Source organism: Tupaia chinensis, unplaced genomic scaffold (genome assembly GCF_000334495.1).
Source record: "Tupaia chinensis unplaced genomic scaffold, TupChi_1.0 Scaffold000201_1, whole genome shotgun sequence".
Classification (NCBI taxonomy): domain Eukaryota; kingdom Metazoa; phylum Chordata; class Mammalia; order Scandentia; family Tupaiidae; genus Tupaia; species Tupaia belangeri.
The window spans coordinates 2,665,274-2,681,222 of NW_006159676.1; the positions used below are offsets into that span (position 1 = coordinate 2,665,274).

A 15,949-nucleotide genomic window follows, 5' to 3' on the forward strand; every position below is an offset into this window, starting at 1 on the left:
TTAAGGCGCTGGACACTCCCACATGGTTGACCATGGTTCTAGTCTCAGACCTGGCAGCTTGCTTTCTCACTTTCTCTCTCTCTCTCTGGTCAAATTAAAATAAAATGAATAATAAATAAAAAAAAAATTTTAAAGTAACCTTAAAAGAAAAAAAGGGAGAGGGACCAGCAGTTGGTGTCATGGCTATGTTGCTGGACTCCCATGTAGTCGACCGCGGTTCGAGTCCTGGACCCGGTGGCTTAAACTCACGCCGGGCGCGTGTGTGTGTGCGTGCCCAAGATCCCGAGAGGAGAATGGAGGAGAAGGGATTGCGGCGTGGCCATCCCCCCTGGGGGGTGAGTTCTCACTTTCTGTCTCTCTGTCTTTCTGGTGAGTGCACACGCCCTACAGCAAAACCCTCTCCAAGGGGAAAACTAAAGATTCTAAATGTCAGAGCTGGGGGTGGAGAGAGTATTGGCCATCACCAGGCCCCACCTCTCAGTTTGAGAAGATAAAGCAGAGCTTGGAGCCGTTTAAACGGTGCCCGAGGTTGCAGGTGGGTATATCCAGGCTTCTGTGGGGATCTCAGCCCTAGACTGAACCCCCGTCCGGTTCCCCAGAAAATGATGGAGTGGACGTTGCAGTTATCCACCAGCAGGGGGAGCTCTGAGTCCACTCCCGCCAAGTAATAGGAAGGTATTTCAAAACTTCGTGGGAAATGGTAGAATTTAGATTGGGAGGGCATGGTCGGATTTTTTTTTTTTTCCAATTTTTGCTATAAGGTGTATGCATACACCAGAGAGAGAGAGACAGAGACACAGAGACACAGAGAGAAAGTACTCCCTAGGTAGATGGTCACACTACAATCCCTTTTCTTCCATTCTCCTCCTGGCATTTTTTAAAAAAGAATTATTTGGGACCAGCAGTTAGTGTCATGGCTATGTCGCTGGGTCCCCGTAAAAAAATAAAATGGAAGGAGGTATTGAGTTGGAGTGATATATAAAAATTTTAAAAGACCAATTGTTGAAGACCATAAGCCACTAATAATAATAATAATAATAATAATAATAATAATAATAATGATGCTTTTTTTCTTTTTTTAAGAATTCTTCAAATTTATTTATTTATTTTAATCTGTCTAGGAAGGGCCAGGTTGAAAGAGAGAGAGAAAGGGAAAGTGAGAAAGCAAGCCACCAGGTCCGGGACTTGAACCATGGTTGACTATGTGAGAGCCCAGCGCCTTTAACCACCACGCCACCTGCCAGCCCCAATAATAATTCTTTAAAAATCAAAATAAATAAATAAATGTTGAGTGACCGCCTGGGTGATGGAACTGTTGCAATGAAGGTTCTGGAAGGCAGTGACCTGGCATCTCAGTCCCTGAGCCCTTGTCTCTCCCCACAGCCCCACGGGCAGCAGCCGTTACGCCTCTTCGGGGGAGTTGAGCCAGGGTAGCTCACAGCTGAGTGAGGACTTCGACCCGGAGGAGCAGAGCCTGCAGGGGTCGGAGCTGGAGGATGAACGGGACCGGGATTCTTATCACTCCTGCCACAGCTCGGTCAGCTACCACAAGGACTCACCACGTTGGGACCAGGATGAGGAGGAGCTGGATGAAGAGCTGGATGAGGAGCTGGATGAGGACCTGGAGGACTTCCTGGAGGAGGAGGAGGAGCTCCCCGAGGATGAGGAGGAGCTGGAAGAGGAGGAGGAGGAGGAGGAGGAAGAAGAGGTGCCTGATGATCTGACCAGCTACGCGCAGCATGAAGAGACCACGGTGGCTGAACCCAAGGACTTCAAGCGTGTTAGCCTCCCCCCAGCCGCCCCGGAGAAGGAAGACAAGCCCCCCAGCTTGCCCCCTGAGGTCCCTGACACAGCCAAAGTGGTCCCTAAGCCGGCCACACCTGAAGAGGTGCCTGCAGCTGAGCGAGAACCCGAGCCTGAGCCCCCCAAGACTGAAGAGAGGTAACAGCAGGAGACGGGGTGGGGGCACGGAGGGGGTCAGAGGGATTGTCACCCATCAGCGTGTGTCTCGGGACCATGGGACTATTAAAGGGATCAAAGGTGACAGGCTTGGGGAGGTCAAAGGGGGTGTCAGTGGGGTCACGAGGCCCTTTTGGGTTGCCGGAGAGGTCACAATGGCTTTAGAAGAATCCTGGAAATGACAAATGACCAGAGAGACTGAGAATGCCAAAAAGGGACTTGGGGACCATGACGGGGCAGAAAAGATGGGTGTGGGAGGGACTGAAGGGCACTGTGGCGGGTCAGAGGGGAATAGGTGGGTCACTTGGGAGGGGCCAGAGAGGCCATGCAGGGTTGTGCATCGCTTTGGTAGGGGAGGGCTAGCAGGAAGATCGGGGGTTACGGAGAGCCGCCCTGGAGCCTCATGGCAGTCCCTGCTTCAGTTTCAGGCCACAGGAGAATGAGGAAGCACAGGAGGGTCAGGACTCCATGTCCAGAGCCAAGGCCAACTGGCTCCGAGCCTTCAATAAGGTGCGGATGCAGCTGCAGGAGGTGAGTGACAGAGGCCGCCCTGGCTTGGCCACACCCACTTGGCCCCGCCCATGTTTAACCCGGTCTCCCAATAGTCTGCTCGCACCTTACCGGGCTCGGCTGCGCCTGATGCCACGCCCATGCTCACTTAGCCACGCCCACATGCAACGCCCCACCCTCCACCCAGTCTGGCCCCGCCCACATTCAGTCCAGGCCCCCCAATGCTCTACTTAAACGCTGCACCTGATGCCACGCCCACACCCACTTTGCCACGCCCACACTCAACGCCCAGTCTGGCCCCGCCCACATTCAGCCCAAGCCCCCAAAGCCCTGCTCACACCTTGTCCAGTCCAGCAGCAACCGAGGCCACATGCCCACCCACTTGGCCCCACCCATACTCAATCCTGGCCCCCAATGCTCTACTTACACTTTACCCAGCTCAGCTGCACCTGATGCCACGCCCACAGCCAATTGGCCACGCCCACACGCACCCTCCCCACAACCAATCGTACCCACCCACACCCACCCTGCCCCCCCCCACCCCCCCGCCCAATTGGCCCCGCCCACCCGCCCCCTCCCCACAACCAATCTTCCCCACCCACACCCACCCTGGCCCCGCCCACACTGAACTCTAGTCCCCCCCCCAATGTCTTGCTCATACCTTTTTCAGCCCAGCAGTACCCCAGGCCACACCCACTTGACCATGCCCACACCCAACCTGCCCCCGCCCACACTCAACCGGCGTCTCCCAATGCCCTGCTCACATCTTATCGCACCCCAGCAGCAATGGAGGCCACGCCCACACCCAATTAACCACGCCCACAGTCAGTACTCCACCCACAACCAGTCTGCCCTGCGCACACTCAACCCAGCCCTCCTACACCCAGCCCTGAGTGTGAAAAGTCTATTCACTTTCAGTAAGTCAGCAAATTAAATGTAAACATAGCAACTACCCTTGCAAATGGAATAGTGATGGGAAAAGCAAAATATGGACAGGCCTTCCGGGTTTCAGAGAAGAGGTATAAAACCGACCCGAGGCAATCAGGAAGACTCCCTGGAGGAGGTGACACTTAGGAAGTGATACGTAAAGCAGTTTGACCATGTTTTGCAAGTACTGTCCACTTCCCCCTACCCATGACTCCCACATTAACCGTTTAGTTGGAAGGTCAAGGGGGTTGTGTACGGTGTGTAATAACAGGATGCTAGTTGGGTGCAGAAGGTGAAAGGCCACACGAGATGGAGACACCATGTGGGCAAAGTCCTCAAGGCTCCTGAGCAGCCAAGCCGATGAACAAGCGAGGCTGAGAGAAGTTTAGAAGATGATCGGCGTTTTTAAAGAATTATCTTATTTCACTTTCTTCCTTTATTTGCTTATGTATTTTCATTGGACCAGAGAGAGCCAGAGGGAGATAGAAAGTGACAATTAGTTGTGTTTTTTTTGTTCATTTCTTTCTTTCTTTCTTTATTGAAGTTAACCAGAGAGAGACAGAAAGAAATAAGGACAGGGAGGAAGCAAGCCATCAGGTCCAGGACTCGAACCACGGTCAGCCATGTGGGAGTCCAGTGCCTTAACACCATATCATCTGCCGGCCTCATCTTTTTTTTTTTTAATTTAAGGAATTACGTAATTGTATTTATCATTATTACAATTTCTTTACATAATTATTTTTTATTTAACTTTATTTATTTATTTAATTTTGACCAGAGAGAGAGAGAGAGAGAGAGAGAGAGAGAGAGCGAAAGCAAGCCTCCCGGTCTAGGACTCAAACCGTGCCCATGTGGGAGTCTAGCCCCCTTAAGCACCATGCTGTCTGCCAGCCCCTCATTATTACTATTTTTGTAGTTTGCAACAAGGTTTGTGCTTTTCCTAGAGAGAGAGAGAGAGAAAGAGAGAGAGAGAGAAAGCTGCCAGGTCCAGGACTTGAACCATGGTCGGCTATGTGGGAGTCTAGTACCTTAACCACCATATACCACCTGCTGGCCCCATGACAGGATCTTTCAAGCGTTAGACCCAGAAAACATTTTTTTAAAAGAACTAGTTATTGAATTTTATTGATTATTATTTTTTCATTTGACCAGAGAGAGCGAGAGAGAGAGAGAAAGTGAGAAAGCAAGCTGCCAGGTTCAGGACTTGAACCGCAGTTGGCAATGTGTGTGTCCAACGCCTCAACCACCACGTCACTTGCCAGCCCAACCAGAAAAATGATAGTCCCTGAGAATCCTGGGACTGCAGACCATGAGCACTAGCTGGAGAAGACGCTGATGAGTCCCCGTTTCGAGTTGGACAAGTGGATTGGTAGTTAAGGAACTAGACTCCCACATGGCCAACTATGGTTCGAGTCCCAGACCTGGTACCTTGCTTTCTCTAGTCAAATCGAATAATAATAAATAAAATAAAATGAATCCCTGTTTGATCGATGAGGAGACCCAGGCCCACTGGGGTGGGCGTCAGTGAGAGCCTCCCATCATCCCCAGCCTGTTTCATAAATGGGCAAACCAAGGCTCAGAGACAGCCAGGGAGCTTGCCAAAGACACAGCCAGGATGAAGACTGAGGCCCCCCCGACTCCCAGCCCAAAGAGAAGACAGAAGTTGGGTGTGAAGCCTCCACTGGGAAGGGAAGGGTGGCCATAGTGACCATGTCTGTCTGTCTGTCCTGCAGGCCCGGGGAGAAGGAGAGATGTCCAAATCCTTATGGTTCAAAGGCAGGTGAGTAATGGAACACTGGGGGAGGTTTGCACCCAGAGCCTAAGGCTGATGTGCATCCGAGCCTCAAGCCTAGGCATAGTGTGGAGGGGAGGTCCCACTTAGAAAGGGGACAGATTGACAAGGGGCCAAACAACGGGGCCCCTTCTGTAAAGCAGACAGACTTTAATAATAAAGTATTATTATTACTATTATTTTAGTTTTGCTATAGGGCATGTGCACTCACTGGAGAGAGACAGAGAGACACAGAGAGAGAGAGAGAAGGAAAATGAGAAATCACCCCCCCAGGGGGGATGGCCACACCACAATCCCTTCTCCTCCATTCTCCTCTCGGGATCTTGGGCACACACGCACACACGCCCGGCTTGAGTTTAAGCCACCAGGCCCAGGACTCGAACTGCGGTCGACTACGTGGGAGTCCAGTGACATAGCCATTATGCTAACTGCTGGTCCCAATCTCCCCCCTTTTTTTTTTTTTAAAAAAAAAGATTAATTATGATTCTTTCTAATTTGCTATAGGACACGTGCGCTCACCAGGGAGAGATAAACAGAGAGAAAGGGAAAGTGAGAAAACAAGCCGCCAGATCCAGGACTCAAACTGCGCTTGGCCATGTGGGAGTCCAACGCCTTAACCACCACGCCACCTGCTGGACCCAAGGCCTGTTTTTCACATACTAGGTTTAGGACTTCAATTCTTGATGGGACCAGCAGGGGGCGTGGTGGTTGAGGCGTTGCACTCCCACAGGGTCGACTACGATTCAATTCCTGGATCTGGCAGCTTGCTTTCTTGCTTTCCCTTTCTCTCTCTCTCTCTCGCCAAATTAAAAAACCATAATAATGGGGGCCAGTGGGTGGCATGGTGGTTAAGGTGCTGGACACTCCCACGTGGCCAACCATGGTTCGAATCCTAGACCTGGCGGCTTGCTTTCTCACTTTCTTTCTCTCTGTGTCTCTCTCTGGTCAAATTAAAATAAATGAATGGGGACCAGCAGTTGGCTTAATGGCTATGTCACTGGACTCCCATGTAGTTGACCGCGGTTTGAGTCGCGGCCTCGGTGGCTTAAACTCAAGCTGGACACTCCCACGTGGCCAACCATGGTTCGAATCCTAGACCTGGCGGCTTGCTTTCTCACTTTCTTTCTCTCTGTGTCTCTCTCTGGTCAAATTAAAATAAATGAATGGGGACCAGCAGTTGGCTTAATGGCTATGTCACTGGACTCCCATGTAGTTGACCGCGGTTTGAGTCGCGGCCTCGGTGGCTTAAACTCAATCCGGTCGCGTGTGCGTGCGTGCCCAAGATCCCAAGAGGAGAACGGAGAAGGGATTGCGGCGTGGCCATCCCCCCTGGGGGGGTGATTTCTTGCTTTCTGTCTCTCTGTCTTTCTGGTGAGCGCATGTACTCTATAGCAAAAACCTCTCAAAAAAAGAATAAATAAATAAAATAAATAATTATAAAAATGATAATAATAAATCAAATAAACAATTCTTTTTTTTTTTAAAAAAGGACTTCAATACTAGAGACAAAAATCAACCCTTAACACCTGGGAAGCGCTAAGATCTTGTCTAAGCCTCAGAGGGTGTCCGTGTAAGGTCCCCCCCACCCCCATCATTGACTTTCTCTGTCTTGTAGCCCTGGGGGTGGTCTCATTATCATCGACAGCATGCCGGACATCCGCAAGCGGAAACCTATCCCCCTCGTGAGCGACTTGGTAAGTACTGTCACCTTCAAAGTACTGTCACCTTCACTCGACCCGCAGAGAAACCTGGGGCTGGGAGCTGGCTAGGCATTTCCTGGGACTAATGAAATCTCCTTTCTACCTCCCACCCCACGTGCTGCGTGGACACTTCAGGCCATGGTGAGTGATGGCTGGGGTCTCCTTTCCTACACGGGGCCCTTCCAACGAGCCCCCCAATCCACGGGTCCTGGGGGAACCTTGTCGTGTCTCACTTTTTCTTTTGTTTTCATAAATTTAGGGATTTTTAAAAATTTTTGAAAATTATTTAATTTTTCTTTTGAAAATTATTTAATTTTTAAGAAGAATGATTTACTCAATTTTATTTATTCATTCATTTATTTTTAATTGGACCAGATAGTCACAGAGAGAGAGAGAGAAAGTAAGAAAGCAAGCCACCAGGTTCCGGACTCGAATCGTGGTCGGCCATGTGGGAGTGCCAAACGCCTTAACCATTGCGCCACCGGCTGGTCCCCAAAATTATTTATTTCATTGTATTTATTCATTCATTTATTTTAATTTGACGAGAGAGAGAGAGAGAGAGAGAGAAGAGAAAGTGAGAAAGCAAGCCACCAGGTCCAGGACTCAAACCGTGGCCAGCCATGTGGAAGTGCCCAGCGCCTTAACCACCATGCCACCTGCTGGCCCCAAAAATGACCCTGACCCTGAGCTGGGTTCACGATGTGGCTGATGGTTTTGCTTTGTGGCTGATAACCATCACCAAGCAGGACCCAAATCTTGTGGGTGGTGGCGGGGTGTGGGTTGAGGGGTGGGTCGAGGGTGCTCACCTCCCAGGGTCCCTTCTAACCTCGAACATCTGTCACTTCCTGATTCTCCACTGGGTCCGCTCCGGCTGCCGCCTGGGATCTGTTTCCAATGCGCCGCGGTGGCTCCGATGTGTGGGTGACCGTGACTCCGGTGATGTTTCCATGGGTGTCAATCCCGGGGACTTCCCCTCTGTGCCCGCCTTCTGCCCCCCAGTCCCTGGTCCAGTCCCGGAAAGCCGGCATCACCTCCGCCTTGGCCTCCAGCACGTTGAACAACGAGGAGCTGGTGCGTGGGGAGCCTCCCTCTATTGAGGGTGGAGGGGATGGGCTGGCGTGGGGGGGAGGCTCCTTGGAGCATCTGAGCCTCTGAAGTCCCTAGGGAAAGGTGGGCACAGGGATGCGGGGCCTAGGACTTAAGGGGACCGGACAAGGACACATGAGCTCCGCTGCACCCCTAAGCCGTGCCCCGTGCCCTGCCCTTGCAGAAAAACCACGTTTACAAGAAGACCCTGCAAGCCTTAATCTACCCCATCTCCTGCACCACGCCGCACAACTTTGAGGTGTGGACGGCCACCACGCCCACCTACTGCTACGAGTGCGAGGGGCTGCTCTGGGGCATCGCGCGGCAGGGCATGCGCTGCACCGAGTGTGGCGTCAAGTGCCACGAGAAGTGCCAGGACCTGCTCAACGCCGACTGCCTCCAGCGTGAGCGGGGGGCCTGAGTGCAGGGCTGCCTCCAGGACGGCCAGGCAGAAGGGGCGGGGCTAGGGGCGGGGCCTCATGGGGGCGGAGCTTTATGGGAGCGTGGCTCCGTTGGGGTGGAGCTTCGTGGGGGCGGGATTACATTGGGGCGGAGCTCCAAGGGGCGGGGCAATGGGAGCTAGGGGCGTGGTCGGGGGAAGCTGGGCTGACTAGGGAGAGGATTTTGCAGGTGGAGGGGAGAGGAGAGGAGATGCATGGCGGCCAGAAAGGGGTGGGGTGGAGCCAGACCGTGCAAGAGTGGAGGTGGGGTGGGGGTGGGGGTTAGGGCCGGGTATACCAAGAGGTGGCTCTCCTGGGGGAAAAGGGGTTAGATTTGGGTTAGCTCAGAGGGCAGAGGGGGTCTCGGGGAGAAGGGGCTCAGAGTGGAAGAGCATGGTGTTGCAAGAGGCGTGGGAGAGAGTGGGGACAGAGAAGGGGAGAATCAGAGGAGAGGGGAGTCAAAGTAGGGAAGAGGTAACGTTGAGGGAAGTCAAAGAGGGGAGGCGATTCAGAGGGTAGGGGACGTCCGGGAAGGGACCTGAGACTGGAAGATGCTTAAAGTTAAGAAGCCTGTGGAGGGGCGGGTCTCAGATGAAGGGTGGGGTGGGGGACTTGGGTGGAGCTCAGGGCAAGGCGAGGCCTCATAGGGGAGGGGCTCAGAGGAGGGGTGGGGCCTCAGGGCAAGAGGAGGGGAGGGGCTCAGAGAAGGAGGGGAGTTTGGAGAGGTGGAGCTAGGAAAAGGGAGAGACCTCGGAGGTCAGGGGATCAGAGAAAGGTGGAGACTCGTAGGGGAGGGGCTCAGAGGAGGAGGAGGATGAGCTCAGAGAAAAGGTGGGGAGTTGGCAGGGTTGGGGCTCAGAGGGGGGGTGGGAACTTGTGTGGGGCTCAGAGAAGGGCGGGGACTCAGGGCAGGGCTCGGAGGAGGGGAGGAGCGTAGAGAATGGGCAGGGGCTTGGAGAGGTGGGGCTCAGAAAAGGTAGAGGACTCAGAGTGGGGGGATCAGACTAAAGGGGGAGGGACTTGGGGGCGGGGCTCCAAGAAGGTCAAACTCGGAAAGGAGCAAGACTCCGAAGGATGCAGAGGATTTGCAGAGCCTGTAGGGGGCTAGTTTCTGGGAGTGACTTCCCTGGGCCCCCAAGGCTTAAAGTGCGCATGGCCGCAGCCACGGACGTGGGGAAGCCCGGCTCTCGCTCGGGAGAAGGGCGTCCTAGGGACAGTGATGGCGGTCCTGTGTCCACAGGGGCTGCGGAGAAGAGCTCCAAGCACGGAGCCGAGGACCGGACGCAGAACATCATCATGGTGCTGAAGGATCGCATGAAGATCCGGGAGCGCAACAAGCCGGAAATCTTTGAGCTCATCCAGGAAATCTTCGCCGTGACCAAGACCGCGCACACGCAGCAGATGAAGGCGGTCAAACAGAGCGTGCTGGATGGCACGTCCAAGTGGTCAGCCAAGATCAGCATCACCGGTGAGGGGGTTCGGGTGGCCGAGGTCCCTCCTCGACCCGCTGTGCTGCATCCCGCACCCTCGACCCTCCCACTTGCTGCGCGCACTTGACCGTGTCTGCGTCTATACCGTCCTCGTGTCTATACCATCCTCATGTGTGCCTGCTCACCGTGTGCGCATGCTCAAGGAGACCTCACGGAGGAGTTGAGACCACGTGGCTTATCTAGGGGGTGACCCCAGAAAGCCCTAGTTGAGGAGCCCTGCAGGGGGCGCTAATGAGCTCAGGATCCTAGAGACAGCGAGCATTGTTATTGAGACAATGTTGAAGGCGCAGCTCAGAGTTGTCCCCACGGGGAGGCCAGGACATTGGGGTACTTATCCACGCCCAATGTCATTTGGAATTTCCCTCGAACAGGCCCTAGAATGGGGCCTTCAGGGTTCTGCCCTGGGGGAGGTGGACAAGGTGAAAATATGTCCTGCGGGAAACGCCCATGAGCCCTGATTCAGTACCGCAGGGGAGCTCAGGGGGACAGCATGGAGCATGCGCCTGAGAGTGGTCTCCCCTAGAGGCGGTGGGGAGGGAGACTGGGCACTTCCTAACTCTTGATTGGCTGAGACCTCCTTCCGTGGTAACTCGCTAGCTGCCAGCCAGCCCCATCGTGCCCTGTCGCAGGTGTCTCCAGTAAGCAGCCTTGACCCTGTGACAGGTCTCAGCACACTTTGCTTTTGAATGCATTTTTTTCTTTTAAAAATTATTATTTTAGCGGCCCAGCAGGTGGCGTGGTGGATGAGGATCTGGACTTCCACATGGTTGACTTTAGTTCGAGTCCTGGACCTGGTGGCTTGCTTTTTCACTTTCCCTCTCTCTCTCTCCAGTCAAATTAAAAAATAAGTAAATAAATAAGCCAGCAAATGGCATGGTGGTTAGGATGCTGACTCCCACATGGTCGACCATGGTTTGACTCCCAGACCTGGCCGCTTGCTTTCTTACTTTCTTTCTCTCTCTCTGTCTCTGTCTCTGGCCAAATGGAAAAAATAATAATAATGGCAAATACAATTAAATAAATAGTTCTTTTTAAAAATTAAGTAGATATATTTTAAAAGAAGAATTATTATTTTAAATGTCTTTATTATTATTATTTCATTTGCTCTAGGGCACATGCATTCGCCAGAGAGAGAGAGGGAAAGTGAGAAAGCAAGTCACCAGGTCTGGGATTTGAACCGCTGTGGGCCATGTGGGAGTCCAGCGCTTTAACCACCACACCACCTGCCGGCCCCTGAGTGTATGTTTATGTGAGTCCTGTGTCTTCCAGTGGTCTGTGCCCAGGGCTTGCAGGCAAAGGACAAGACGGGATCCAGCGACCCTTATGTCACCGTCCAGGTTGGGAAGACCAAGAAACGCACGAAAACGATCTATGGGAACCTCAACCCCGTGTGGGAAGAGAATTTCCACTTGTGAGTGTCAGGCTGGGTTTGCAGCCTCACGTGGGGCTCCCCGCCGGGGTAGCCAAGGGGTAGCCAAGACCAGGAGGCTGGCTGCTGACTGCGGCCCCTGCCCTTCCTCCCACCCCGCAGCGAGTGCCACAACTCCTCCGACCGCATTAAGGTGCGTGTCTGGGATGAGGACGACGACATCAAGTCTCGCGTGAAGCAGAGGTTCAAGAGGGAATCGGACGACTTCCTGGGACAGACCATCATCGAGGTGCGGACGCTCAGCGGCGAGATGGACGTGTGGTACAACCTGGGTGAGCAGGGATGGGGGTTCTGGGGGCGGGGCCTGGGGCGGGGCCTGGGATGGGAGGGGCCTGGGGTAGGAGGGGCCAGCGGGCCAGCCAGAGAGAGGAGCTCAGCTCAGAGGCATTTGGTTAAAGAGCCAAGCCTGATAGCGGAAGCAGGATCTGTGAACTCTAGTCTGATGAGGAAGGCAGAATTGGTGCCAATCTTGGGAATAGCAGTTGGCATCATGGCTATGTTGCTGGACTCCCATGTAGTTGACCGCAGTTCGAGTCCCGGACCCAGTGGCTTAAACTAACCCCGACACGTGTGCATGCATGCCCAAGATCCCGAGAGGAAAATGGAGAAGGGATTGTGGTATGGCCATCTCTTGGAGGGAGTATTTCTCTCTTTCTATCTCTCTGTCTCTCTGGCAAGCACAGACATCCTATAGCAAAAAATCTTTTAAAAAAATTGGTATCGATCTAATGGTGGGGGCAGGGACAGTGTGCCTAATCTGATGGGGGAGGCAGGGTCTGTGAACCCCATCTGATGAGGGAGGGAGAATTTGTGAGCCCAGTGTGATGATGGGGGGAGGAGAAGCTTCTAAATAAGAGAGGGTGAGCAGAGCCCAAGAACATCTTAGCTCAGTTTATGAGGGCAGGTGGAGGGGACAGAATCTCCATATTCTACTCTTTTTTATTTTTTTAGAATTATTGTATTTAACTTTATTTATCCATTTATTTATTTTATTTTCATTTGACCAGAGAAGGACAAAAAGAGAGAGAGAGAGAGAGAAAATAAGAAAAGAATTCGCCAGGTCTGGGACTCGAACCTGCAGTTGACCATGTGGGAGTCCCACACCCTTTACCACCACGCCACCTGCTGGCCATCATATTGCACTCTTATGAGAGAGGCAGGAATCCTGGGAATCCTGCTCTGACGGGGAGTACACAGACTCAGGAACCCAGTCTAAGAAGGAAAATTGAGGTTCAGGAATCTAGTCTAAGGTGGGAGGCCTTGTTTGGGAATCTTAATCTGAGAGGAGTGAGGCAGAGCCAAGAATGTTAAGATGAATAGAATTTGAGGAGCCCCATCTGATGGGGGAGAAGGATGTGCCAACCTAATCTGAGAGAAATGAGAGGAGTCCAGGAACCTCTGAATATGGCTCTTCCATGCTGGTGAGGGAAGCAGAAACAAGACCTGGGGATCCCAGTCTGAGGAGAGAGGTGTAGACCCAGCAGTCCTATCTACGAAGATGAGGAGATGATGCTGGCAAGTGTGGTCGATGGGAGTTCAGTCTTAGAGATAGGTGGGACCTAGAGGTGTTAGTCTAAGTAGGAAGACAGAGGTCCAGGAATGTAACCCGAGTGAAGAAGCAAGGCCTGGAATCATAGTTGGAAGGGAGAGACAGGGCCTAAGGAATTCTGGTCTAAGAAGGGAGTTGCAGTCTAGGAAGTCAATCTGAAGGCTGTTTATCCACTCATCCATCCTTCACCCATTAGGCAATCTGAAGAGAGACCCTTTACTCACTTGTTCATTCATTCCCCCATCAGGTCATCTGAAGAGAGACCATTTACCCATCCATCCATCCATCCATCCATCCATCCATCCATCTGTCCATCCATCACTCATCAGGTCATCTGAAGAGACACCATTCACCCATTCATCTATCCATCCATCCATCTAGCCAGCATCCATTAGACAACCTGAAGAGAGACTGTTTATCCACCCATCCATCCATCCATCCATCCATCCATCCATCCATCACTCATCAGGTCATCTGAAGAGACCATTTATTCCCTCATCCATCCATCCATCCATCTAGCCTGCATCCATTAGACAACTTGAAGAGAGAGACTATTTATCCATCCATCCATCCATCTGTCTGTCCATCACTCATCAGGTCATCTGAAGAGACACCATTTACCCATTCATTTATCCATCCATCCATCTAGCCAGCATCCATTAGACAACCTGAAGAGAGACTATTTATCCACCCATCCATCCATCCATCTATCCATCACCCATCAGATCATCTGAAGAGAGATCATTTACCCACTCATCTATCCATGCATCGGTCATCTATCAGGCAATCTGAAGAGAGATTATTTATCCACTCATCCATCCATCCATCATTCCATCTATCCATCCACCCATCCATCCATCCATTCATCTATCCATCACCCATCAGGTCATCTGAAGAGAGACCATTTACCCACTCATCCATCCATGCATGCATCCATCTATCCATCCACCCATCACCCATCAGGCAATCTGAAGAGACACCATTTACCCACTCATACATCCATGCATCCATCCACTCATCCACCCATCCATCCATCCATTCATCCATCACCCATCAGGTCATCTGAAGAGAGACCATTTACCCACTCATACATCCATCTATCCATCCATCCATCCATGCATCCATCCACCCATCACCCATCAGGTCATCTGAAGAGAGACCATTTACCCACTCATCCATGCATGTACACATGCATGCATGCATCTATCCATCCATCTAGCCAGCACTCATCAGGCAACCTGAAGAGAAACCATTTATCCATCCATCCATCCACCCATCACCCATCAGGCAATCTGAAGAGAGAGCATTTATCCACTCTTCCATCCATCCATCCATCCATCCATCCATCCATCCATCCATCCATCCATCCATCTATCCATGCAACACCCATCAGAAAATCTGAAGAGACCATTTATTCCCTCACCCATCCTCCCATCAGGCAATCTGAAGAGAGTCTGGAAGGACTTCAGAGACATGCATAGATTAAAATAGTCCAGGCTGATAGTAGAAGGTCTGATGCTATTAACCCTTTCTTCCCTGTAGACAAGCGAACTGACAAATCTGCTGTGTCGGGTGCCATCCGGCTACACATCAGTGTAGAGATTAAAGGCGAGGAGAAAGTGGCCCCCTACCATGTCCAGTACACCTGTCTGCACGAGGTGAGACACTGCTCAGCCTGGCCTTCCAAGCTCACTGGGACCTCCCATACCATCGCCACTCTCCACTCCTGACTGCTCCCCTGCCTCTTACCAGCCACACTATTCACACTCTCAGGGGCCTCTTACATCGTCCTCCATGCCATTCCCTCTACCTTGCCCCCTCGCTCGCCCCATGACGACACCTTCTTCCCTGTGGTGGCAGAACCTGTTCCACTTCGTGACAGACGTGCAGAACAACGGGGTTGTGAAGATCCCGGATGCCAAGGGCGACGATGCCTGGAAGGTGTACTACGATGAGACGGCTCAGGAGATTGTGGATGAGTTCGCCATGCGCTACGGCGTCGAGTCCATCTACCAAGCCATGACGTGAGACAGTAGACGGGGGTGGACGTGAGGGTGAGGTGCAGAGAACAGGAGGTGGGTGGTCACTGAGGGGCGTTGGCAGATCTGGGGCAGGAGGGCTTCCTAGGAAGAGAAGCCAGAGAAAGGTGGGTGTGGTGGAATGATGTAATTACCTTGGAGATGACTAGCTGCTGTTCTTTTGTTTGTTTTGCTTTTCTTTTTTTGGAAAGGTTTTTGCTATAGGGCGCGTGCGCTCGCCAGCCAGAGAGAAAGAGACAGAGAGACAGAAAGCGAGAAATCACCCCCCAGGGGCGATGGCCACGCCTCAATCTCTTCTCCTCCATTCTCCTCAGGAGAGACAGAGAGAGAGAGAAAGTGACGGTGACAAATCACCCCCCTTCCCCAGGGCAGATGGCCATGCCACAATCCTTTCTCCTCCATTCTCTCTGGAATTAGGGCATGTATGTACACGTGCTCGGTGTGAGTTTCAAGCCTTCAGGTCTGGGACTCGAACTGTGGAGTCAGCCATGTGGGGTTCAGTGCCTCAACCTCCATGCTACCTGATAGCCCGTGTGCCATTCTTTTATTTAGAGAGAGATTTTTGTTATAGGGAGCATGCACTCGCCAGAGAGACAGAAAGCAAGAGGTCACCCCCCAGGGGGGATGGCCATGCCGCAATCCCTTCTCCTCCATTCTCCTCTCGGGATCTTGGGCATGCATGCACACGCGCCTGGCGTGATCTTCAACCCACCAGGTCTGGGACTCACACTGCAGTCGACTGTGTGGGAGTCCAGTGACATAACCATTACGCCACCTGCTGGTCCCTAGGGTGCCATTCTCAATGAGTGGAGTGAGACACAGAGATAGGGCAACTCAGACGGAGAGAAAGGGAGGGACAGAGAGGAGATGCAGAGAAACCGAGGGAACAGAATCGGGCAGGAGGTCGTTGGGGTTGGGGGGAAGGGGAGCCACTTAGGGATGTTGTCATGGAAGTGTTCTGGGGTGGTGGCTGGACCCCAGACCCAGTGCCTCCCATTCCCTCTCGCCCGCCACTTTGCCTGCCTCTC

At 52.5% G+C, this 15,949-nt stretch overlaps 1 protein-coding gene across 2 annotated transcripts in view; it reads left to right on the top strand.

Annotated features, from left to right (window-relative positions):
* Nucleotides 1–15,949, top strand: part of UNC13A (unc-13 homolog A) — a 112,250-nt gene that overhangs the window by 39,013 nt on the left and 57,288 nt on the right. For both annotated transcript variants that reach the window (XM_006147128.2, XM_027771300.1), the window contains 12 exons: nucleotides 1,384–1,941; nucleotides 2,382–2,490; nucleotides 5,130–5,176; nucleotides 6,804–6,882; nucleotides 7,024–7,029; nucleotides 7,888–7,959; nucleotides 8,159–8,378; nucleotides 9,655–9,882; nucleotides 11,174–11,315; nucleotides 11,436–11,605; nucleotides 14,425–14,540; nucleotides 14,743–14,906. In XM_006147128.2, coding sequence (XP_006147190.1) covers nucleotides 1,384–1,941; nucleotides 2,382–2,490; nucleotides 5,130–5,176; nucleotides 6,804–6,882; nucleotides 7,024–7,029; nucleotides 7,888–7,959; nucleotides 8,159–8,378; nucleotides 9,655–9,882; nucleotides 11,174–11,315; nucleotides 11,436–11,605; nucleotides 14,425–14,540; nucleotides 14,743–14,906 — 1,911 coding nt within the window. The remainder of the gene's footprint in view (nucleotides 1–1,383; nucleotides 1,942–2,381; nucleotides 2,491–5,129; nucleotides 5,177–6,803; nucleotides 6,883–7,023; nucleotides 7,030–7,887; nucleotides 7,960–8,158; nucleotides 8,379–9,654; nucleotides 9,883–11,173; nucleotides 11,316–11,435; nucleotides 11,606–14,424; nucleotides 14,541–14,742; nucleotides 14,907–15,949) is intronic.